The sequence below is a fragment of the Sinocyclocheilus rhinocerous genome, unplaced genomic scaffold, assembly GCF_001515625.1.
Source record: "Sinocyclocheilus rhinocerous isolate Xijiao unplaced genomic scaffold, SAMN03320098_v1.1 scaffold2867, whole genome shotgun sequence".
In the NCBI taxonomy this organism is placed as follows: domain Eukaryota; kingdom Metazoa; phylum Chordata; class Actinopteri; order Cypriniformes; family Cyprinidae; genus Sinocyclocheilus; species Sinocyclocheilus rhinocerous.
Genome location: NW_015666959.1, coordinates 232859 through 259512, shown reverse-complemented (window position 1 = coordinate 259512; position 26654 = coordinate 232859). Strand labels below are relative to the sequence as shown.

The 26654-nt window shown below is 36.5% G+C and overlaps 1 protein-coding gene and 1 pseudogene across 1 annotated transcript in view; both read right to left on the bottom strand.

Annotated features, from left to right (window-relative positions):
• Positions 1–416: 416 nt before the first annotated feature.
• LOC107733247 (selenocysteine lyase-like) lies at positions 417–6402 on the bottom strand (annotated as a pseudogene).
• A 3569-nt stretch (positions 6403–9971) lies between these two features.
• LOC107733246 (kinesin-like protein KIF1A) overlaps positions 9972–26654 on the bottom strand; it is a 65488-nt gene continuing 48805 nt past the window's right edge. The window contains exons 37-51 of the mRNA XM_016544805.1: positions 25410–25518; positions 24660–24726; positions 24442–24526; positions 24245–24350; positions 21877–21903; positions 15134–15248; positions 13712–13845; positions 13558–13619; positions 13307–13452; positions 13001–13198; positions 12433–12557; positions 11674–11802; positions 11320–11512; positions 10799–10917; positions 9972–10722 (exon numbers count right to left, since the gene is read on the bottom strand). Of these exons, the coding sequence (XP_016400291.1) occupies positions 10680–10722; positions 10799–10917; positions 11320–11512; positions 11674–11802; positions 12433–12557; positions 13001–13198; positions 13307–13452; positions 13558–13619; positions 13712–13845; positions 15134–15248; positions 21877–21903; positions 24245–24350; positions 24442–24526; positions 24660–24726; positions 25410–25518 (1658 nt within the window). The 3' untranslated portion in view covers positions 9972–10679. The remainder of the gene's footprint in view (positions 10723–10798; positions 10918–11319; positions 11513–11673; positions 11803–12432; positions 12558–13000; positions 13199–13306; positions 13453–13557; positions 13620–13711; positions 13846–15133; positions 15249–21876; positions 21904–24244; positions 24351–24441; positions 24527–24659; positions 24727–25409; positions 25519–26654) is intronic.

Sequence of the window (26654 nt, the reverse complement as noted above, 5' to 3'; positions counted from 1 at the left end):
ATTTTTTTTTACTATTTATCAGCTAAATTCCCTGAAGTTCCATATATGAAATATGCTTTACCAAGAAATATTTACGTTAAACATTATGTTCTGCTAAACAAGCTCTTAGATCAATATAGTGCAACCTGACAATGTTCCTGAATCCTGAACTCTAGTCTCATGACACACCATCTAATCTATTTGCAAAGCAAATAAGATTTATATTAAATATTATATTCTGCTAAATAAAGAGCTCGTAGATCAATATAGTGCAACCTGACGATGACCCTGAAACCTGAACTCTACAGTATACTCATGACACATCATCTAATTTATGTGCAAAGCCACATAGCTGTAAACTAAAACCATTCAATAAAACTTGTCCTTTTTGGTTGGAGTTCAATATCCATATATAGTCAGGTAAAATATTCATGGTGCTAGTTCATCCGCTCCAGTTGCTCTACAGTGTCTCACAGATCCTCCACAACAATGTCCACATCTTCACGGGAGGTACATCTACCCACACTGATCCTCAAAGCGTTGGTAGCCACATGATATGGAATCCCACAGCTTAGAAGAATATGGGAAGGTCTAAGGAAATGAGAGCACATGACCAAATTGCCGCAATAAACGTTAAGGATTTTCCACGTACTGATCCGTCTAGAGCACAGTACATTTACATTTAATCATTTAGCAGACGCTAAATGTACTGTGCTCTAGACAGTACAGTACACTTGTGTACTTGTGCAGTACACTTGTGCACAAGCCTATACAGTCAGTGTACAGGATGGATGTGTTCGGCTACATTTGTTTTTGAGTGCTCTAATTATTTAGACACTTGAAAATGTTAAGGATTTGATACTACACTGGTGAAAATTCACACTTGTCATTATACAAAAAAAGAAATGATATTGACTTCAAACTTTTTCAGTGACTACGTTTACATGGACATCAGTAATCTAATTATTTACCTTATTCTGAATAAGACAATATTACGATTAAGGTGTTTACATGAGATGCTTTCAGAATATTCCTTTCATGTTCCCGTTTTACATGTTATAGTACATAGATCGATTAATGGCACACGTCATTACATCACCACGCGACGCCATCCGACGTGTAATCTAATTATTTACCTTCTTCTAAATAAGCCAGTATTATGATTATGGTGTTTACATGAGTTGCTTTTAGAATATTCCTTTCATGTTCCCGTTTTACATGTTATAGTATATAGATAAATTAATGGCACACTTACTTACATCACCACGCGACGCCATCCGACGTCCCCTCCAGAATTTCACGTATAAACATATAATTCGTCTTCGTTATGATGCCATATACAGTTTTGGGTGTTTCATTTTTAATTAACTGAAAGCTTCAATTGCAGTTAATTATTTGTCACACTATACGTGCAAGCAGACTACGGCGTTGTTGAAGCCATTCTTTTGTTTGCCGTCAAACGGTTGAGCACTGCCGTGTGTGTATCCTGTCGCAAAATGCGGCTAAAAGTCCTACACGACGGTAATAATGTGATTAAGCTGTGTACATGTCTTTACTGCACTTCAATAATGCGACTAAAATAGGAATACTCCACATGTCTTAATTCGATTTGTGTTTACTTTGATTATGACTTTAGCTGGATTAAGGTAATCAAAAATCTCTGTTTACATGGTAGATTCTTAATCAGAGTATTGTCTTAACCGTATTAAAATCTGAGTATTTTTGTCCATTTAAACGTACTGATTGTAAGTACAGATGACTTACTGATCTCCTCTGTCTGAGTGGCAGGCAGCACCCACACTGGCCAACAACCTCCTACAGGTGGACAGCACTCTACGCCCTACAGCAGGGGGGAAGAGTCTCATCAATTATTCTATTCAATTATATATCTTGTGTTTTACAAATCTGCAGGGTCAAGACCTGACCCACTTCTGACCAACATATGTGTAAAAACAAACTGATGCTGCTAAGCAAGCTTAAATATATCATTACTGTGATGAATCTTTAATGTACATGTGTGCACTAAACATGTAAATGACAATGCACACCTAAAAATATCTGGATGTACAAACATATTCCATTCATGTACTGTGAAAGACAAATTACAAGGTTAGAAAATGGCCATTCACTCACCCTGAAGTCCCCTTCCCAAAAATAGATACATTGCATGTGTTGGGCAAAATGTCTGCGCCAGGAAAATGGCTGTTAAAATGAATCTTATCTCTTCCAAAGACAGCCTAAAATTTTAAATGCAATAAAAATTAGAAGAAACAAATACAACAAAATCTATATAAAAATACAGGCTACATTAATACCTACTGAAATATTTGTACCAGTCAGCTATAATAAGGCAGAAACAGGACTTACAAGCAGCTTCTGCTCTAGATAGCATCGGATGTCCAGGAAATGGGCTTCATACTCTGCTAGGAAAGCTTATTTATTCAGCTTTCAGATTATGTATAAATCTCTATTTTGACCCTTATGCAATGTAAACAACCTTATGTAAACAACGTATGCAATGTATGTACGCGGATACGTTGTTTACGCTTTGATCGGAACGTAAACAACAGCTTCGTAAAATTACAGTTGAACCACTGATGTCACATGGATTATTTTAACAATGTCCTTGCTACGTTTCTGAGCCTTGATCGTGTAAGGATCCTTGCTGTCTATGGGAGGGTCAGGGAGCTCTCAAAATTAAACAAAAATATCTTAATTTATGTTCCGAAGATAAACGAAGGTCTTACAGATTTGGAACGACATGAGGGTGAGTAATTAATGACAGAATTTTAATTTTTGGGTGAACTATGCCTTTAAGGTTTCAGTGAAATTTCGCAGGCACCACTCATATACAAGTCACTTTCAAACCAAGCAGCTTTCTGTTGGTCAACATGGTGAATTTGAATGACCAACTTGAAAAGAAGCTGAATCTGTATGAGGAACTTTTTTTTTTACCCTCATGCAAAACTTCGGATCACGCAGTTTCCTATTGTTCCTATTGTATACACTGTGTTCCAAATTATTATGCAAGTGACATATCAATAGGATTTCGGTACAATACCGAAAATTTCCCGCAGAAAACTTTCTGTAAGTCAATGACAAAAAGCCCATTAACTAGCTTGTGCATGGAAGGATACAAACTCATCAGGAGTGAAAAAAAGTGACAAAGGTTTGAACCCCTTTCCCCCATTTTCAATACCATAGGGAAAAAAGTGAAAAGTAAAAAAAAAGAAAAGTGTGTCACATAACATCCCCTTTAACTCCTGATGGCAGACCCCAGACAGTAGAACACATTTTGTTTATTAATTTTTATTTTCAGACACGTAATATTGCTCACTAGTTAGGTAATTTTAATGTATAAATTCAATATATATATATATATATATTATTCATTTGCCTCAAAGTTATTCAGATTTTTGCACATTTTTATATAAAATGAGAACACCGTAAGTAAAATTTACTTTAAAGAACATCTGCATTTTTTCATTTTTACTTATGGAGATAATTAATCGAAAATTTGTCATGCTAAGTGGAAGATTTCTGACAAGATTTTACCTGGCAGAAAAACAAATTCTATTAAAGGGATAGTTCACCCAAAAATGAAAATTTGATGTTTATCTGCTTACTCCCAGGGAATCCAGTATGTAGGTGACTTTGTTTCTTCAGTAGAACACAAACTAAGATTTTTAACTTTTTAAAGTTAAGACGTTGCAGTCTGTCAGTCATATAATGTAAGTGGATGGGATGGACCTATCTCTCAAATAATCAGAGGTAAAAAACTTATAAATACCGTTCAGTTTTTTTGCACAGACCGATCGTTTTGTGTCTTTACACATCAATGTATCATCACGAGCCACATAGTTTCATTTGGTTTTATTTGTGTATGTTTTTTTGACTCTCAAAGCCATGATTCCCATCCACTTACATTATATGACTGACAGACTGCAACGGTTTGAGTTAAAAATCTTCGTTTGTGTTCTACTGAAGAAACAAAGTCACCTACATCTTGGATGCCCTGGGGGTAAGCAGATAAACATCAAATTTTTGGGTGAACTATCCTTTTAAAATTAATGTCATGATTCCCACTATGACCACTAGATGGCAGAAGGGGATCATTTATAGTCTCATTTACCATTTCCACTCTGGAATATAGTTCTTTTTACATGTTTTGCAAATGGATTTATATTTAGACATTATAAAAATCACAATTATAACATTTAAAAATCACTTTACTGTCAAAGTTCAGCATTGTTTTGTATTAAAGTATGAAGTAGCAAGAGTTTTCAACTCATCAGATCTACTTGAATCACACAGATGGCCTATTTTGAATTCAAAACAGCAATTTTCAGCGAAAGGTGGCTAGTTTATATCCTTGTTTACAATCTTCTCAGTTTCTCTCAAATGTAAATCAAACGCCCATTCACAAACATGTGTTTTTTTTTCAGCAATAGAGATACTCAGAAATGAACTGATATTAATCACTTGGCCCTCTTAGGCAGCGGTGGAGTCAGGATGTTTTCATAGGGGTGGCCAGGAAGGGGGCACCAACCAGTCTGGGGTGGCACAGAAATCTTCATTATTTCAATATAAAATTTATTTGACTATAAAGTACTGGACTGTTTTAGTGCCTAAAACACAAATGAATACAATTAATTTGTACTTAATTGTAATTGAGATAGTTGTGAATTAGATCAAGTAGCCTAATACTGAGTGAATATAAAAAAATATTTGTATTATGTTTGTATTACCTCCAAGTATTTTAATAAAAGGGCTCACTATAGCTTTATTGCTCAGTCAGCTTGGTTCTGGCTCTCAACACCCCCAAAATCTTGTTCTCCATCATTGCACAGGCCTACTCATGGATGAGAGTTTTGTCAAACCTAAATCGAGCTCTGTACAAAGGAAAATAAAAAAAAGAGTTATCTTTTGAATCCCCTTCTGCAATAATGTGAAAAAGGGTGGAAGTCAACAGCACATGCCAGAATGTAAAATGAGTTATTTAATGCATTTAAATATGGTTTTATTTTCGTATTTTACAAATTAACGAAAAATTAGCACATGTTTTAGTACAACTGCACTGTGCTCACATTTACTTGTGCATTAAATTACAAATAAAAAATTACTTATCATCTTGCGCCCTATTGTGATCTCGAATGGCAGAATATTTCATACATGCATGCACAGTTTTGCAGCTTTAATTGCCATTTTGGTAATTTCATGACTCAACTGGCATAGTTTCTAGGCATAGGTTATTTATGATGAAGTGATATAGAGCGTGCGCCTCATATTCGCGAACAGTTGAAGAGCGTGCGCTGTGAGCACAGTTAAACGTCTGACAGAACAGGAAAGTTTGTTTTACTGACATATAACAACATCTCATCAGACTGTTGTTCACTGTTGTTCTACTGAAGCTCATTTGGCACCTGTATCTTTTCCGCGCTTGTTTGACTCACGCCTGGTGCTGAAGGCAAGCTGAAGTGCGCGTCTGAAAAGCCTCCTGTTTGTTGTGGTCGTAAAGAGATACGGCCGTTCGGCGTCTTAATAAGTTTATAATAAATAAATTTTTTGAACTCGTTTAAAATGCTAAAAAACATAAAATAAAAATGTTTCATTACATTATTTTTAACAACCAAGCTTTTGATTATTTATAACTGTTTGTGCTACATAAAGTCAGTGGTAAAGAGTGTCAAAGTTATAACTGTTTGAACTTTGAGCATGTTACAACACTAGACAGGGATGGTGGAAATGTGAATTATGCAACAGCCTATAGGGCCTTCACTATACGGCTGTAAAAAAAAATATTTAAAAAATTAAAGAGGAAAAGACGATAATTTGATGAATTTATCTGTGATTCCCAAATACTTGCTAAGGAACTCGCATTCACATAAACTAGTCTTGTTGACAAGTTTGGGTGAGTAAGGGCAAAACGCACAAGATGCAGTACTTTCAGTGACCTGTAATAGGCAGTATCACGTCTTTTGTAGCAGAAATAAACTGCTGCAGAAAAAGCTAGGTCCATGCAAAATGTAATGTGTAACTGCAACACTCATTTCAAATGTAGTGGAGTAAAGAGTACAGATACTCATTCAACAATGTAGTGAAGTAGAGTGTAAAAGTTGCTAATATCTTTGATACTCAGTACAACTACAAACTGACCCACTGAGCATTTTGCTGTCCAATGGTTATGCATTAACTTTGCAATTTTTAGTATTGTATTAGTTTTGAATATTTCTCATGGGCATTTAAGCAAAACTCAGTTCGCGCGCGTGCAAAACGCACTTTTGCGCTCTCAAAATATGATCTTTCACGCGCAGAATTGCGGCAGAGATGTAATCCCATAAGATTTCCCCACGCATCAGTTAAAGCATCAGTAATAACCCTGACCACCTCTGGATCGACTGGTGTGGTGGCGTTGTAATCCATATATATGGATTATTTTATGGATTATTTTAACGATGTCCTTGCATTTCTGAGCCTTGATCGTGGTAGAACCCTTGCTGTCTATGGGAGGGTCAGAGAGCTCTCCGATTTCATCAAAAATATCTTAATTTGTCTTCCGAAGATGAACAAAGGTCTTACAGGTTTGGAATGACATGAGGGTGAGTAATTAATTATATTATTTTCATTTTTCGGTGAACTATCCCTTTAAATCTCAGAATTCTGTCTACCATTCTGTATTTAGGCCTCTATTTTTATGGAAGCTTGTAATGCAATAAAAGCTTGCAAGTAATACAAAAATAAAAGATGCTTTAATTCACAATTCTAACTTTATTATGTTTTTTTGTTGACAAAATTAGTTTTAAAAAAGTAAACTCAGAATTCCAATAAAAAACATCTAAATTATGAGATGTAAACTTAGAATTGAGTGAAAAAGCCAGAATTGTGAGATGTTTACATGCAATTCTGAGAAGAAAAAATATTTCAAGATGTTATCTCGTAAATGTGACATACAAACTTAAGTTAGAATTGTGAAATACATAGTCGCCAAAATTTACCAGTTTTATTGTTTTTTTTTTACATGATGGAAAGAGGCTTCCATATGTTTTATATATAAAATCAGGGATACATTCAACTTGAGATTTTATATTTTCTCATGCATAAAATAATGGCTTGAATCACACACAAAAGACAAAGCCATTCATAGCGTTGCATAAGTTCCACATTTATTTCATATCTGACGATGTGTTAAGTGTACACAAACATTTGACTCATAATTCCAACACTCAGAAAGAAACATTAAACTACTGCCCATTGAAGATGGTACAAACCAGTTACAACTGCATATTACACCATTCACAGCAATCATGTTTATATACAAGGAAAAAAGTAAAACAGAGAAAACGACAGAAATGAGTGGAGTGCATAAGAGGAGAATGGAAGCACACAAATATTTGGTGTTGATTATGAGAACTGATTCATTCTTTCATTTTGGGAGATGGTAAAATGAATGCCATGTTTTAAGCCTTGAAACAAACAAATTGCTTGTAGAAATGATACAGGACAGGCTATAACATGAAGAATACCATCCAGCTCTCCGCATTACATTCTACAAGGTGCACAGACAAAAAAAAAAAAAAAACAAGAGTCAAGACAATACACATTTGCTAGCAAAACCAAACTGAAAGTGATTCTTTTAACTAGATTTTTAAGTAATTTTGTTCTCACTTATTTTAAAAATGCACCTGCTATTACTATTAACATACACACTTTTTTTCTAAAAGTAGTGGCATTGCTTCTATCACTCGGAACTGGTCATGACAGTGAAGTGAGATATACACATGGAAATTGCAAAAAAAAATGCATTAACTATTTTTCATAAACAGAGAACCTTCAAGCATTGAGAATCCTTTTAGGATATGCGTTCTGCATTTACAAACAAGCAGAACTCCACTTTTTCATAGAAACAGAAACCCACTTTTTGGAAATAGAAATGTAGATCTTTGATGTTTGTTCATATACAGATCAAGGCTTTCAATAGAGGTTAGTTCAGTGTCAGATTCTTGCTATACTCAGCATGTGCTGAAGGTTGGCTGGCCTCAGTCATGCGGATATGCCTGAATCCTGCCCTGGAGGAACCTCAGGTTTGCAAATAGTTGATCTGCACTCTAAATATGCAGGTATGGAGGAAAAGCTTGTCTTAAGTAACCTGCAGGATCCCAAACCACATTATAAGCCTTCTGGACTAATAATAGTGGACATATGGGCTCTGCTGCAGTGACTGCCCCACAGAACTCCACCTTCTAACAAATGCTTTTGCACTACAAAGTGTCTAAATCACAGCTGTTGGTATTATATAACTTAAAAATGTGGTTTCATATTCCAAAAACAGTCATTTGGCTGAAGTTAAACAGCTATCAGCAATCTCAACTCAGACGGTTGCCTGTTTGATGGGGTTTGCACTAAGCCTATTGCCTAAGCCTACTGACATTAAGCAGAACAATCATACCGGAGATGACTTTAAAACCAGAAAATGGAATTTAAAATGTATCGTGTTGCATGTATTAGCCTGTCGGATATTTTATGTAATTATAATCACAAAAAAATCAAGGCTTGGAACAATGACAGCAGCAGGGCTTATTTCTAGAGTCCATGATGATGTTTTATTTTTTCTGGCAGAATAAATAGATCAGTTTTGTTCATTTTTATGTGAAATCAGTTAAGAAAAATAATTTACACCATCTAGGTATGCTTAGAAATCTCAAAACCTAGTCAAATGTAGGGCAAGTGCAATATACAAACTAAATGTGACCCTGGACCACAAAAGCAGTCTTAAGTCGCTGGGGTATATTTGTAGCAATAGCCAAAAATACATTGTATGGGTCAAAATTATAGATTTTTCTTTTATGCCAAAAATCATTAGGATATTAAGTAAAGATCATGTTCCATGAAGATATTTTGTAAATTTCCTACCGTAAATAAATAAAAACTTCATTTTTGATTAGTAATATGCATTGCCAAGAACTTAATTTGGACAACTTTAAAAGCGATTTTCTCAATATTTTGATTTTTTTGCACCCTCAGATTCCAGATTTTCAAATAGTTGTATCTCGGCCAAATATTGTCCTATCCTAACAAACCATACATCAATGGAATGCTTATTTATTCAGCTTTCAGGTGATGTATAAATCTCAATTTCGAAAAATTGACTGGTTTTGTGGTCCAGGGTCACAAATATGCAAAACTAAAAAAAAAAAAACTAAAACTGCTTTTGCCTGTGCACAGGAATGATTACACACAAAGAGAAAGGGTGGTAGCGATGAGTGGGCCTTAAAGTAGACATTCACCCTGTTAAAGAAGCGCACAGGGATTAAGATGATGGAAATTTTAAAACAAAAACAGAGTAGAGGATGCAAGAGGCACAAAATCATATCTCCTCACTCTCTAGGGTGCGTGTAGAAAATTCCATCAGTACTGTGCATTTGATTTGTTCTAACAAACTTCTAAACCTTCCATTTTCCAAGACTGACCACTGTACAAACGCTCATTTCGGAGTCTGGGCAAGGATGGTGATTTTTCTCAACCTGATAAATCTTGCAAAAAGCATTTTTCATTTTCAAGTAATCTACATGTAATAGCAGCTATCCCAGCTATGCACTTCTAACCTGTTCCCCAAATGCATTTCATTGTGTGGGGGGAAATGAGAGCAGTGCAGTCAGTAAAAGGGAGGTTAGTCAACTCATGATAAAAAGTGCCATATGCAGAAATTGCACTGTACTTCAAAAATATTACAGTCTTTGTCAATAAATACATGCTGAAATAAATAAAAACATGTTAAATAAATACCTAACAAGATAAGACTTTAATAGAAATTTTAAAAGTAAATTAGATCATTTGGGGATACTGATAATTTTTTATATAAAATATTAGAATGGATTATGATACATTTTAGATAAATTTACTGACCAGTACTCCAACAAAAATAGGCCAAATCTTTATAATGGTTCTCATACAGAGACATGAGAATGCAACCATTCTCCTTAGCCAAATTTTCCCTAATGCGTCCTGGTGATTTTGAAAACTTTATGCATTTCAAGGCCATACAAGGGAAACATTATAAAGGTATATGAGTATTTATGATGGGTTGAACTGTGTCCAAGAACTGCACTTAAAGAGAGTAAGAGCGTAATATGATGTGATTCATCTGCTCCTTGCTAAGAACTGCGTATCATTGATCAATTCTATCTTCCATAGCCAAGAGATGAATAAACATATGGTCTGCTGATTTAAATACTGACCAGTTTTATCGTTTTAAACCCATAGAGTAACACAGTAAGGCCATGTGATCCATTTCCCCACAAACCCAAGATATGGACGTCACTCTTCACAGTAACAAATTCAGATGTGTTTGCATGAGCTGACAGCTTCAGAATTAGAAATTCCCATCACCAGCTTTCTAAAATGTTGCTGAAGACTACATAAGCATACTATCTCTACCCCAATAAAGTAGTTAGCCTGTTCTCTTGGCGCTATAAGTTGAATATTTAGGCCACTGTAGATGCACAACAAAGGGGCCTTTAAGATACAGGTGCACAGTTGGTGCTAGTGTGGGCAGGTGCAGGTACACACATGTAGGAAACAGAGGGTCAGAGAGTTGAATAAGCACAGAAACTGGGGGATCTGTCAGTAGATCTATTTACAAGGTTAGTCCTTTGTGTTTTTTGTCCTCGAAGAGTTGTACAGAAGGTATACATGTAGTGGGCTCAAAACCTCATCTGCCCGGCTCTTCTTCTTGACAGTTTAGACCTGATAAGAAGGAGAAAGTCGAATAAATATTGGTAAGACAGGTCTTTAAAAGGCTTAGATGTGTGCTTTACTGTACCTGATAGATCCAGCAAGCAGAGGGTTAAAGGCATACAGCCAGTCATGCATCTCCTTGTCATTACTGGCTTGAAGGAGTATCCCACGATGCTCTGTGCATACCGCAAATGTGTAGGGCATCTGCAGTTTAGACAGACATTGAATTAGTTCAGCCTATAAACAGTCGATTTACTGAAAATGTGTTGCCTTGGAATAAAATAAAATAACATTTTAAAAAGTTTAACTTTCAGCATGGCCTCCTGGTATTCAGACATTGGTTTACAGCTCAGTCTATAAACAGTAGATTTTCTCACAATATGTTCCCTTAAAAGTGACTGACTTAAAAAAAATTATAATAATAATAAAATTGAATAGAATAAGAAAAAATATATATTTGCAGATGCTTCACCTACAGCATGGCCTGCTGGCATTCAGAAGGCGAATTACAGTTCAGTCTATAAATAGTCAATTTACTCACAATGTGTTGCTTTGGAAGAGACTGACTTTTTCAAAAATAAATAAATAAATGAATAAATGTTTCACCTTCAGCATGGCCTGCTGGTCTTCGCTGTACTCCACTTGTGCAGAGGACAGGTTAAGAATGGCCCTTTCCACTGTGTCTCTCTCTGTGTTGTAGATGTAGACATAAGGCCGACGTACCACCACATATCTCTTAACCCAGCCATTACTGTGGGGCTCCAGGAAGTGCAAATAACCTTTCTTTGACACAATTGGGCTGCAACAATAAAATAGGGTACAGGTTAGAGTTAACTTCCAAAGATGCAAATTCCTTAAATCTCAAATTTCATATTCAGGCAAATATAACTAAAAAAAGGAACTGTTCATCCTCTGAACAATAAACAATTTGTATAATCTGTACAATTGATTTTTTTTTACCTGACACGGATTTCCTGAATGTCTGGCACAAAAGTGTGGGTTCTTGATTTGGACTCTTGAGGAGACATTTTGCTCTCTGTTTCAGTGTCAGGGATGGGGCTGAGAGCACGAGATCGAGGTGTTGGGGGTCTGCACATATGAGCAATAAGAATATAGATGCAACAATTAGTTAGATAGCATTTCATGTGGAACAATATTTGGCAGACATATTTAAAAACATGTAAAGATTTTTCTTAATGTTAAAATAATTTCTCCTATTTTAATGCGATAGTTCACCCAAAAATGAAAATTCTTATGGACTATTTTAACGATGTCCTTACTACCTTTCTGGGCCTTGAACGTGTCAGTTGCTTTGCTGTCTATGCAGTGTCAGAAAGCTCTCAGATTTCATCAAAAATATCTTAATTTGTGTTCTGAAGATGAACGAAGGTCTTACGGGTTTGGAACGACATGAGGGTGATTAATCAATGACAGAATTTACATTTTTGGGTGAACTAACCCTTTAATATACAGAAACACCTATAATATAAATCATTCACAGGTTTATTCTCAAACTAGCCTGATGCATTAGCTTTATCAAAAGCATGAATTTAGGACAGGACTATCTGTCATTCTGATCAATGGCAGACTACGAAATGATTAAAAAAAACTTTTTTTACTGTTGTTTTTGCAATTCCATTTAGTTTGTGTTGCAGAATCACCTTTAAAGTTTTAATTCTTTTAAAACTCAAAATAAAACAGAAGTCACTAAGTACTGACCTGAGTTCAGCGTTGTGGCCGTAGCGTCCCTCCACCAATGAGGGGCATGTGGAGGATGGGGTGAGGGTGTTTTCAGCACACACTGAGGCAGAGTCTTTCAAAAGAGTTACTGACATCTGGCTCAACTACAACAAATCACAACAGAGAAATCAGTCATTATACACAGAACACAAACACACACCTTCACACAAACATTTCTGTAGGTTTCTGCAGCAATAGTATAAAGTTAACTCTTCTTATGTTTTCAGAAAACATAAGTCTGAACGTTTTTAAAGGGTTAGTTCACCCAAAAATGAAAATCAGCTCATGAATTACTCACCCTCAAGGCATCCTAGGTGTATATGACTAGGGTTGCAAAAAGGTGGAAATTTTCCAGTAAATTTCGGACATATTCCAGAAATTTTGGAAACTTTCCAGGATTTTTTGGAATAATAATAATGTGTGTGTATGTGTATGTGTGTAAAAAATAATTTAAAAAACTGGATGGCCCAGGCTATAAAATATAATAATTTATATATAATATATTATATATAATACATATAACTAAGCAGGTTAGTCACTGATTTACCTTTGCAGCCAGCTCCTTCTGCCTCTCGTTGGGTGTGTCAGGGCCGGGGCAAGGGTTGTGGCCCAGGCCCAGGTGGGTGGATGGGGAAGAGGACTCGGTTAGATCCTCACTCCCGCAGGACAGCAGCGGCTCCTGGCCCAGCAGCAGGGTGGACTCCAGCTTCTCCCTAAGGAGGAGGTAGTGTCTGGTTTTCTCCACCTAACATACAGCAGAAGGAAATGAGTTCTCAGATCCTCAGCAGAGCTGCCATGACACATTCTTTTAATTCTGTATCACATTAAAAACCAAATAACAAGATGTTCTCACCTCCTGCAGGAGAGTCAGTTTCTCCAGCTCCCACTGATGGTCCAGGATGAGGCTGTCACTGCGGGGCCTCCAGCCAGCCAGGTTCTCCTCCCCTCGCACATATGCCACCGACGTATCCAGCACCCTCCTGCGCCGTCTTTGCATTCCTGCACATTCAGGTGTCATTTCAACAGCAGAACCCCCTAAAATCTAAATTGCCCAGCATCCCATAAATCCTCAATGAAACACACATGAGGTAACTGGTGTCTTACCTGGGCTCCCTGCATCAGCCAGGTGGCACAGACTGAGCTCATACACACCAGTTACACGGTTTCTAAACGTAAAAACAATAGAAAACAATATGGTAACTTAAATTACAAGAGCAACATTGCAAAGGACTTGTGTGGTGATATGAAGGAGCTGTACCCTTCAGATGGCCTCAAGGTGCCACTGCTGAAAAGGTTCCTGATGGAGCGAGATGCTGGGAGCTTGGCGTCTCTTGAGTAGAACACCATGCATAAGTCTTTGGTTATCACTGTGGGCTGTGTGCAGTTCTCCATCTGGGAAGAGCAAACCATTGTAAGCCTTTCAATCTAAAATGGTGCTTCAAATAACCATAGCTTGATAAAGAACAAGCAACATCTATAGAGTGCAACAGTCAGGTTCCAAAAGAGGAACTGATTTTTAATGGTAACTTATATATAATAGACCTACAATGAGCTCCAATGCTGTTTATTGATGGCACTGTATATGATGCATCTGTAAAATAAGTAAATTAGCCCATTTTGTTTAAATGAAGGATTGCAAAAATGAATACACCCTAGATTTAATTCAACAAATGTATAATATTCTAGTACTGTACTAACGGTACGGAGTGTACAAGTTCATGACAAATTGGCTGTTTAACTCCTGGAGGATAATGATCTTCTAAGTTCGAGTAATTGCTGAATTTGTTAAGTTTCAGAGGGTGAATACTCATTCATGCTGTGGACTCAAATGATGCCAAACAAGCTCTACAGCGATCACCCAGTCCCTACTTATATGCTTACCATATATATTTATTGCAATGATTTCTGAAGGATCATGTGTAGTAACAGCTGCTGAAAATTCAGCTTTTCCATCACAGGAATAAATTAATAAGCGTTGAAACATATTAAATAGAAAACAGAATTAAATTTTTTTTTTTAATAATATTTCACATTATTATTATTATTTATTTTATTTTTTTTATGTGTTTTGATCAAATTAATGCAGCCTTGGTAAGAACAAGAGACTTCATTTTAAAACATTTTGAAAATATTAAATCTTCTCCAAACCTTTAATCTTCCCCAAACATTTAAACAATAGTGCATATCTGAATATTTTCTAAGAAACTTAAAGTACATAGTTTCTATACTTAAAATCAGTCACCACTGATTACATCATTTGCAATGCTTTATTGAATGTTTCGTCAAGAAATGTCCTTTTATCTGATTTTCAAATACTTGCTTTAAATCAAAATTTGGAATGTTTTGACTAACCTAGGAGCTGGTTTGGTTCATAACATCATAAAATTCTTTATTCAAGTTTTTTATTTTTTATAATTTTTCTATGCCTGTGGAAAAGTGAATAGGAAAATACTTCACAGAACCAGGGCCACTACAAGTAGGCAAGCACTGTTGCACTCTATAGAGCCACAAAGTTTACTGCTATTTGCCTCTTTTTCCACATATGTACTTGATTCAACCATTACAAATGCTGTGGGCTGTTTGGTACATTCAATTAGCTGGAACTAAATCATGTAGGTCTGTAACTCTCCCAAATGAACTTCTCACCCCCCCATATAAATAAGTGAATGGCCTTGGTTACCTCCAGGTAAGCAGACAGAGTCATGTAGATTTTCTCTCCATAAGGAGTGACACGGTTAAGCAGCAAAGAGTTGTGCATGGATGAATCCCAAGCAGCCTCAAAACGGTAGAATATCCTAGATTAACGGTAGAAAATAGCCTTAAAGATATAATTTCATTCATAGACCAAGGTGAATTTACATAGTCTCTTATATTATAATTTCATATGTTATTGTTAAATGCTATTTGAATACATAATAAATATGGTCAGCTTGTTAGGCAAAGCACTTACATCTGATAAATCAGATCATATTGTATAAAGTGACATTCTAAGAACACAAAAGTGTTTAAAAATGGTGACCAGGAGTGGAGACAATATAAATGCATGCAAGAAACACTTTAGCTTCATCACTAGATATGAATACCACCACCAACGATGTGTAAATCAATGACAGTTATCAATAAAAATACAAAAATCAAATTAAAATAAAGAGGGATGAAAGAAATGATCATTAGAGGAGGGAGGCAGGTACAAGGGGACACATATACCTAGGATCAATCCCCAAGGAAATGCTTTAGGTGGAAAGGAAAGAATCAGTGCTAGAATCATAGGTAAGACAGTTCAGAGAAGTAAACTACGGTCTCTGGTTGTTAGCATATAACAATTCGAGAGATGTTATTGCATTTTCCATCAACTCACATCAGCTCTGTTATGGTCTCACAGACCTCAAATGAACTAATATTGGCCCTGAAGTTATGCTATATCATGAGAAAGTACTAGATGAAAATAGTATGGGCTGCATCTTACTCATAAATTATATTCACCTTGCTGAACTTCCAGCCTACCCACCCTCGCTCTGATGAATACAGGTCATAACCTGCCGAAATGATCACAGATTAGATATTTCTGGCCCTCGGCCTGGGAAGGGTCTTAAATCTCCAAATGCCTGAGTCATAAGAATATGAGAGGGGCCGAGCTTCTCTGAGGTATGTGATAGATTGAGCTTGTGTGCTTTAGATGTTGAGTGTTAAAGTGAATGGGCCGGCATGACCCAGTAGGCAGCTTTAAGGTTGTCATTCAGACATGGAGAGAGAAAAAAAGAAGTGAGAGAGGTCCTGGAAATTGATTTGTTGAAGGGATAGAGGGAAAATAATGAAACAATGTGGGAGAAACTTCAAGGGTCACTGTGGGGTTGTGATCATGGAAAAGGTCTAGAGAAGACCATCTCACTTCTTAGTCTTAAAAGGGATTGTTCTCCCAAAAAAGAAACTTCTGTCATCATTTAAGGCTGTAATATACGACACAATCTTTGCCCCGATTTTTGCTCCGATTTGTAGAGTGGACAATTTGACAATAGTTGCCAACCATCAGAGCCAGTCTGCAGATTTTGGGCAGCTCGAGTTAACAGATTTCACAGAAAATTGTGTGTATAATAGCATGGTGTAGGTTTTTTTCTGTAAGCATTTACAAAGTCAAGTGTACGACGCCTGGCATTTTAAAATCTGTTCAGATTTCAGAAGTCACGTAGTGCATTCCAGCCTTTACTAACCCTCATGTTCTTCTAAAACTGTGTGACTTTCTTTTTTCTGTGTTACATAGAAGACGACATTTTATTTTGGTCCATATAATGGAAGACAATGGGCTTCAGTGTTGTTTGGTTTCCAACATTCTTCAAAATATCTTCTTTTTGGAGACACAAAAGAAATTAAGTCAGGGATTAATACAGATTTGGAATAACATGAGTGTGAGTAAATGATGACAGCATTTTAAATGTCATAATCTTATACCCAGTTACCATATCCATTTACTTTTATTATGGGAAAACTGAAGAGACAACTCCTAATAAGTGGTTATTTAAGGAAAGAAACCGGTTATACAGTGGGTACGGAAAGTATTCAGACCCCCTTAAATTTTTCACTCTTTGTTATATTGCAGCCATTTGCTAAAATCATTTAAGTTAATTTTTTTTCCTCATTAATGTACACACAGCATCCCATATTGACAGAAAAACACAGAATTTTTGACATTTTTGCAGATTTATTAAAAAAGAAAAACTGAAATATCATATGGTCCTAAGTATTCAGACCCTTTGCTCAGTATTTAGTAGAAGCATCCTTTTGATCTAATACAGCCATGAGTCTTTTTGGGAAAGATGCAACAAGTTTTTCACACCTGGATTTGGGGATCCTCTGCCATTCCTCCTTGCAGATCCTCTCCAGTTCTGTCAGGTTGGATGGTAAACGTTGGTGGACAGCCATTTTTAGGTCTCTCCAGAGATGCTCAATTGGGTTTAAGTCGGGGCTCTGGCTGGGCCATTCAAGAACAGTCACAGAGTTGTTGTGAAGCCATTCCTTCGTTATTTTAGCTGTGTGCTTAGGGTCATTGTCTTGTTGGAAGGTAAACCTTTGGCCCAGTCTGAGGTCCTGAGCACTCTGGAGAAGGTTTTCGTCCAGGATATCCCTGTACTTGGCCGCATTCATCTTTCCCTCGATTGCAACCAGTCGTCCTGTCCCTGCAGCTGAAAAACACCCCCACAGCATGATGCTGCCACCACCATGCTTCACTGTTGGGACTGTATTGGACAGGTGATGAGCAGTGCCTGGTTTTCTCCACACATACCTCTTAGAATTAAGGCCAAAAAGTTCTATCTTGGTCTCATCAGACCAGAGGATCTTATTTCTCACCATCTTGGAGTCCTTCAGGTGTTTTTTAGCAAACTCCATGCGGGTTTTCATGTGTCTTGCACTGAGGAGAGGCTTCCGTCGGGCCACTCTGCCATAAAGCCCCGACTGGTGGAGGGCTGCAGTGATGGTTGACTTTCTACAACTTTCTCCCATCTCCCGACTGCATCTCTGGAGCTCAGTCACAGTGATCTTTGGGTTCTTCTTTATCTCTCTCACCAAGGCTCTTCTCCCCCGATAGCTCAGTTTGGCCGGATGGCCAGCTCTAGGAAGGGTTCTGGTTGTCCCAAACGTCTTCCATTTAAGGATTATGGAGGCCACTGTGCTCTTAGGAACCTTAAGTGCAGCAGAAATTTTTTTGTAACCTTGGCCAGATCTGTGCCTTGCCACAATTCTGTCTCTGAGCTCTTCAGGCAGTTCCTTTGACCTCATGATTCTCATTTGCTCTGACATGCACTGTGAGCTGTGAGGTCTTATATAGACAGGTGTGTGGCTTTCCTGATCAAGTCCAATCAGTATAATCAAACAGAGCTGGACTCAAATGAAGGTGTAGAACCATCTCAGGGATGATCAGAAGAAATGGACAGCACCTGAGTTAAATATATGAGTGTCACAGCAAAGGGTCTGAATACTTAGGATCATGTGATATTTCAGTTTTTCTTTTTTTTTAATAAATCTGCAAAAATGTCAACAATTCTGTGTTTTTCTGTCAATATGGGGTGCTGTGTGTACATTAATGAGGAAAAAAAATTTACTTAAATGATTTTAGCAAATGGCTGCAATATAACAAAGAGTGAAAAATTTAAGGGGGTCTGAATACTTTCCGTACCCACTGTATATATATATATATAATTAACTGCCCTGCAACAGAGTTTATGAAATTAATATATGCAAAACTGTTACAAAAAATTGTCTTGAGACTTAGTTTGGACTTGGACTTGACATAGACTTGGCCTTGGAAGAGTTAGATTCCTAGAAACTTCTGGATATGTCTGCAAATGAAAAATCCATATTGATCTTCCATCTGAATATTTAGGGTACATATGGTAGTTACAGCCCCATGACTGCTGAGTGTACAAAGTGTACCTTTTAAAAGGTTAGGACACAAACACAGGCCTTCTCATAAAGATCACATTTAGAAGACACTCAACCAAACCATTTCTGATGCTATTGTTCACTCCCAAACAACCACATAAATCAAGCTTAACATACCAAGCAACATGAGGGATTGTGAGGATAATTTCACCTCCCATTTACAGATGATAAAAGAGATTTCCTGTTGTTTTAACTTCCCTTTCAATATTTCTTTCCCTTAAATTTCTTATATCAGCCAATTCAAACTATAACTCATGTTCTTGGCAAAATATACATCGAAACATTTCTTTCTCAGTTTATTGGCTCTGCTTGCATCGAGGACCTAAATAATATTGAAGAATTACTCATTGCACAGGGGTAAGAAAGCAAGCATGCTACCAATGAGGTAATGCTTGCATGGATTGTCGAGCTGCTGAACTCTGCCACCCAGGCTGCTGGAAATTAAAACTTTTCTGTGACAACATGAATGAGAGAGACACTGCAGTTCTGTACTCAACTCCCCTGCAAAAACTCTTAGGAACTACATTGGAGGGTGTTGGGTGCGAATACCAGTTACCAAGGAGACAAGTGTATACTAAGAATAATATTGATTGCTTTAAGGAGTCTTCTTACCTTCCAAATGTTTTATTGCTTTCAATTTGTTAGGTTTTTTATGTCCACAAATTGTCAAATTATGAAAAAGTAATTTATACGGTTGTAAAAATGCTAACTGTAACTTGGTTTAACTGTACCTTTTCTTACCACATTTGTTAAATAAATAAATAGTTTAACATTGAATTACATGTAATTTTACTGTAAAATACTGCCATGGTTTTTGGAAGTAAAAACTATGAATTACCATATAGTTTAAATGGTAAACATTAAAAAGTCTGTGTGAAAAGTTATGCATCGTTATATTTAATTTAAATTTTTTAAAATATTTGTTTCTTCTTACTTTTGTTGTACATAATATAATGTAGAGTATTTCACGTTGCATTTTCTGTTATTTAGTTAAAGTTTATTGCATTATTTTAGTGCCGTGTGTTTCCCTGATGGTGTTTTGTCATTGTTTGTATGACCCTGTGCATGAGTATTAAATATATGAATATACTGAATATATGAGTATTGGCTATGTTTTATGAACAACCCATTTATGATGAACTCTGATTCAACATGCGGTATTTTTACCTGTATTATAATGGTGGCTATTAGTACATTTTAAAGTACAAAGGAGATTTCGGTAGTTCAAATAGATTGGTATACTAACATTAAGTCACTTAATAAAATATACAGCTGTAAAAGTTGTAAAATATACAGACACCAATATGCCATCCTGTAATTCTGGAAACACTGCCACAGTAATTTTACAGGGAATTTCTGGCAACCACAGCTGTCAGTTTTTATAATAAACTTAACAGGATATTTTTTGTGTATAGATCAAACATATATGAAAAACTGTAGTTTTGCAATAACAGTTAGAAAAGGGTGTTGAATTGAATGCATGATAAATAAAATTCTCAATGTGATAATTGCCCCGATAAACTAAACAGTCCGGGCAACACAACAAGTAAAACTGATCTGGATAATAACAATGCTCTCACATCCCTCTGTGCCAATACACTACCCTTATATTTACAAACAAGCAGCTAATTCCTGGAGTTATAGTTGTCCTGATTTGATCATTACAGTCTGCAGAACAAACAGCTTTTAGAAATGTTTGCTTATAGTCATTCAGGCGACAGCGTTTAAATCTCTTAAGAAACACTGCCCCCTAGTGGTAAAAAGAACAGCTACTCGTGAGCAGAGAATGTCAGCAGAGGCTAACTGTCAATAACCATGACTAAACGCATTTTTTCGTACGAGATCGTAAATCTCCGTAGACTAATGTAACACTAATTTTGTTCAGAGATTCATGATTAATACCAAAGTTAGCGGAGCAAGCCCTCCCGCCCATAAACAACACAGACCTCACAGTGTGTGGTCTGGCCCACAGTTATCGCCCCACACAGGCAAAGTTGTGTTTTACGGCGTTGCTTTGACATTTGTGATGGAACTTGATCTGTTTGCAGAAGAGTTTAACTGAAACCATCACTTTTTAATTAAGAGATGTCATCTAATTTGTTGAGCACCAGCAATAAATTTATGTGGGACTGATTGTGTGTGGTAGTGACTTTTTTTTTAATCCTTATCCTTTAAACTGGAAGAATGTGTGACTGATGAATAAGTGATTAACATAGAATACAAATTTATTTATAAAGTTGTTTAAAAAATGGATTCATTTTCATGTTTCAAATTTGTTTCATGCTTTCAAAATGTCCAGTTTGGTTATGCAAATGTTAAGGAGACATTTATTCACATTCTGTCATTTTGCAAACATTATGGGAACCTTTGAATGTTCTCTGAACATTCTGAAACAAGTAGTAATATTAAAAAAAATAAATAAATAAAGTTTTTGAGAAAAGTTCCATGAACCTTTTTGTAACGTTTTGAGAACATTATTAAAGACCAGGATAACTTTAAACAAACATTCTATTAACATTACTGAAAGAACATTTGTTCATAACTTTAAGAATACGTTCTAAAAACATTCCCTGTTAGCTGGGAAGGTGACTATGATCTCTACCACACCTCCTGCAAATGATTTAGCCAAAATGCAGCCCCTACAAAAGCCAAGCCATGCAATCCAGTCACCTAGAGGTGCCAAAAAATGTCAAAAACATACAATACAGAACAGAAGCTTCACACACAAAAGCATTTCCATGGGAGCCAGAGTGAAATTCTCTCACATTTTCAGAAACAGTAGGAGGGAAGGAGAAAATAAATAGGCAAACCAACAAGAACGCAGAAAGAGCAGTATTTAAGAGCCAAAAAATTATGCAAAGAACGATGGAGGTTGATTGGACAGATGGCCATATAAATAAAAGGATGAAAAATACACATTCTGTGTGTGTGTGTGTGTGTGTGTGTGTGTGTGTCTTATGAGAGGAAAGGGATTTGAAGGTAATATACCTAGGCATGTCCGAATCAAGAAACTGTCTGGAAAAACACAAAACAACATTCTGTTAGTGGACTAGAGAAATATCAGAAAAACTTGTGTGGAGGCCCAGCAACTTGTTTCCAATTATTTGACTTGTTGTTTGAATATAATGTGGCTGTCAAGGCCTCTGCACAACTCTCCTGTCACATTTGTGTCCTTGTTCTTTTGCATTGGTGCATAAATCCAGCTCTGATACATGGTTTTATAGGTAGTGTGGACTATCGAGTGAAGACTTGTGGTTAAATTGCAGGAGAGGAGGTCACTGCTGCTTGCAACGGAAGGTTTGAATGACTCTTTTATGGGGTTTTGTTTCAGTGGGGTTCAGGTGGACAAATCTGATAATATATCTATAAGATGTTTGCAAAGTCTGGATGCTGATATATGATGCCCATCTAAGGTAAAGTCCTAGTAATGCATTGCAGATGACAAAATGCTTTGTTTGGCTACTAGCATAACATGAAATGACAGAAACGTGGCCTTTTGTTTACAGTAACTATCATGATGAGAGAATGTTAATGATGGATCTGATTAGTAAAGTGTTAATAAATTAGCTTCTAGTGATTTTAAACCGTAAACATTCTTCTGAAATAAGTCTTCACATGCAGATCAGAACTACGTGATGGTGACTAGCAGAGATGCCAAGAACTCGATCCACTGTGTGGTTCAGTGAGCGGGTAGTTGAGTCTGAGCAATGGCGTGTGGACAGAGCGAATGGAATGAACAGATGAGAATGGACACAAATGCAGACCAGCATCAGATGGGAAGACTTGCACAGCCAGCAAGGAGGTGAACTAGAGAACCATTTCCCTGCCTTTCTGAAAATAGTGAATTAATATGTTCAGATTGTTGGTTCAATAATGTGTGACCTCCTTCATCAAGGATAATAAAACCACATTGTGTCTTACGTGCAGTGGGAGAGGAAATGATTATTATAAGTTTTATAAAACAGAAAAGGAGCAGCTGCATGGATTAGTCTGTCAATCAAGCGATGCTGTTAAAAACATCCTGACCCCCTGTGGTTATGTAATGCTGCAATGTTGCATTAAGATATTTTAAGCATCAAGGCTTATTATATCTGTGTACCATCACTCTCAGAAATAAAGATACCAATGCTTTTCAAAAGGTACACCTTTGTACCTAAAAGGTCCATATTGGTACCTTAAAGGTACATACTGTATTACTACCCTAAAGTGTGCATATTATCTAAAAGGTACAAAAGTGTACCTTTTGAAAAGGTACTGCCCCAGTGACAGATTTTGTACCTTTTTTTCTGAGAGTGCATAAATCAGTGTGAGAATTACATTTTTGTACAATTCTTTGGAAGCAAAATCTGTTGAGATTCGGTTTTTTTTGCACAGAACAAGTTGTTGTTTGTAGCTACGACCATAGCTAGCCAAATGCTAACCATTTAGTTTTCAGTAACCTACAATCTCATTATCAACTTTTTAGATAGAAAATTGATAATCTAAGAAAAAAGTGTAAATCTAAAAAAAAATGAATTACAATAATACTCCACAATGTTTGTTTTGATCAAATAATTCAGCCTTGTTAAGCATAAGAGACATCTTTAAAAAAACATTTAAAAAATCGTATGGAACCTTCTGAATGGTACTTTTGAATGGTAGTGTTGTTTTAAGATCCCCTAACCTCTTGTTTTGACTTTTTGGGGGGTTCTTTTTGGTTCCCTTTTAACTGGAAAATCAGACTCTCCCAAACCCCATGTAATGTGCACCCACTTGTGAATCTTAAAAGCCTCAATATGGCAATACTAGGATGTGCCAGTTGTCAGCCACCACAACCATGCAGCAAGTTATGGTATGTTTGTGCAACGGAACATAAAAGTGTGAATATACTTCTTGTCTTTATCTAAGGCTGGCACTGTGGCTGTGCTGCTTGATTCTGAATCACTCCTTTGAGACAGGCCTTTAAGAGCTTGTTTTGAAGGTTTGGTTCACTGACTCATTGCTATTTGGCAAAAACTCATCGCTTTAAAGTTGTGCAGAGAACTGTTTGTCACAGGCTTGGCTCCAGCTCTCAGATCATGAGCCAAGGCTGAGGAGAGAGTCGTATTAAGTACAGCAATCACTAAAATGGAGACCTGGTTTTAAAAAGAGTGTAGTGGGAAACAGCCAAAGTGAAGTAAATCTGCTACCGAGTGTGGAGAATAAAGGCTTCATGACAGAAGAATAAAACTCCCTTATGGAAGTGTTCTTGAATATAAAATGACAAGCATATTTTTTCAAGATGTCTTGTGTTTAGTGTTAAAGTCACATGAGAATTTGTAAACTGCCAAACTGGTCTTCTGATGTCTTGACATACTTATTAGGGTTGGGAACGTACCTGTCATCTTGTGCGGGTCGGATGTATCCTGCAGACAGTATGTTGAGAGAGAGAATATTGGGGTCGATGATTGTCTCATCTGCTTCAGGAGTGTTCCGGATGCGCCCTGTCAAACACAAAATACGTCCCATTTGTTGAATATCATCCAATTTCGCTCTGGTTTGCGCATGCGCTTTTAATTTTGAGCCCAAACTCACCTACAACCAGCTCTCGCACTTCCTTCCACTCGATATCTCGTCCTGACTCATGTACTATGGTGACTGTGACTCTCCTTTGGATGCCCTGTTATGTAAATGTTGAATTATTTTATGTTATTACGTGATAATTTTGTACTCTAATGTTAAAACAAAAAACAGTATGGGACAAGGGAAAGGGAAAGGGAAATGGATAGAAAAGAGTAGAAAAAAAAGAGTACCTGATGTAACATGAATGTGCCATGGCATGGCATGCCTACACGGTGGTCCACTACGGCTGGGATATAGCTGGAAGGGAGAGATGTGTGTCAAATACTGTACAATAACCAGCACGGTCACAGTTTCCTGAACATAGAAACTGTACACAACATGTACAAGGATTTACAAAACCAATAGATTTAATATTATAATTATTTATTTAATAATATGTATATTTAAAAAAAAATAAACTACTATATGATATTTATTTATTATTAATTAAATAGTATGTAAAATAATTGATCTTTCTTAGATATAACTGTTTTCATATAAGATACCATGTGACAAATTTATTCAATCACCTTTACAAGCCCCAGTAATCGATTTTACACAGTAATCGATTTCGCACTTTATTTTGATAGTCCATTTTAGACATTCTACTAACTACAAGTAACTTTGTAACTACATGTCAACTAATTCTCAACTACATGTCTACTAACTCTCAGAGTAGACTGTTAGGTTAGGTTTAGGGTTAGTAGAATAAGTTGACATATACTTGCAAAGTTTCTTATAGTCAGTATGTTGTATGTTGTGGACCCATCAAAATAAAGTGTTAGCAGATATTAAGCAGACAGTCTACTAATACTTTAATGACTGCTAGTTGACATGTAGTTGCAAAGTTACTTACTGTTAGTAGAATGTCTAAAGTGGACTATTGAAATAATGTGTCACCATTTAAAGTGAAAAGGTCCACAGTAATACAAGACACTTACTCTCCATTGGCCTCTAGCTCACAGATTTCAAAGAAGACCATCAGGTCGTATTTACAGTGGCACGGTCCTGCCGTGGGTCGTGTGAGAGCTGTCAGTTTAGTGGCAGGTACTACGCAGAAAACAGAGAAAGACAGAGCGAGAAAGAGAGTCGAATCAATATTGGGTTCATCATAGACCAAAGGATATAATAATTCAATGGCAGATGAGAGGGATACTAGAGTTCCACAGGAGAGAGGAAGATATGGATCACAGTATAAGAGGAGAAATAGACCATAGTTAGAGAGGAGCAGGAGTGGGAGATCAGGGGTCCGATGTAAAGGCACACTGCTGTTAAGATGAATAAAGTCATGTGAATTACAGTGATCCCTTAACGTCTGCTCATGCCGAGCAGAATTATTAAAGAATAGTTCACCACAAATAAAAAGTTTCTTCGTTGGAACATAAAAAGTGAATTTCTGAGGAATATTCTGGCCACTTTTTTTTTTCCATGTAATGTAAATTAACAAGGACTAGGGCTGTCAAACACCAAAATGACAAAAAAGCACCATAAAGGTAGTACTGTATCATGAAAGTTATTCATATTACTCATGCGCTATATTATAAGTCTTCTGAATTCATATGACAGCTATTTATTGAGTCAGTGAGTTGAAACAGAAAACCAGATTTGTTTGATTTATAAACAAATCTTTCAGATTTTGTCAACTAGACACGAGATATAAAATTAATTGAAAGAAATCAAACTTCTCTACTTCTTTCATGTGCTTGCATGAACACTGCAGATTCAGAAGTTTTTTTTTTTGTGCTTTTTTGGAGTCATCTGACAGTCCCAGTCCACATTAATTTACGATATATGGGGAAAAAAATTATCAAAAGAGTAAATTATGATAGAATATTCGATTGAGGATGAACTATTCCTTTAACTCACACTTAACTAATATACTTATGAATAATAGTTATAAGCCCTTTTTTTCATTTTTGTCTCTTTATATAAGACAAACCAGTGAATATGATCCGTCAAGAGACAAGAAATCTAATAAAAAATAACAGCCAATAACCTATAATGACCCAAAAGGAATAACACAGAGGTTTAGGGACCACTGCATTATCAAGCACAGTTTCAAGTGACAGAACAACCAGTTTTACTCATGCACTGATACATTCTTATTCCAGTACTATTCATCAGTTTATTTCTGGGGAATGATGTCAGAGAAAAAGGCTAGAATTGTCCATCTGCTTGATGAGGTT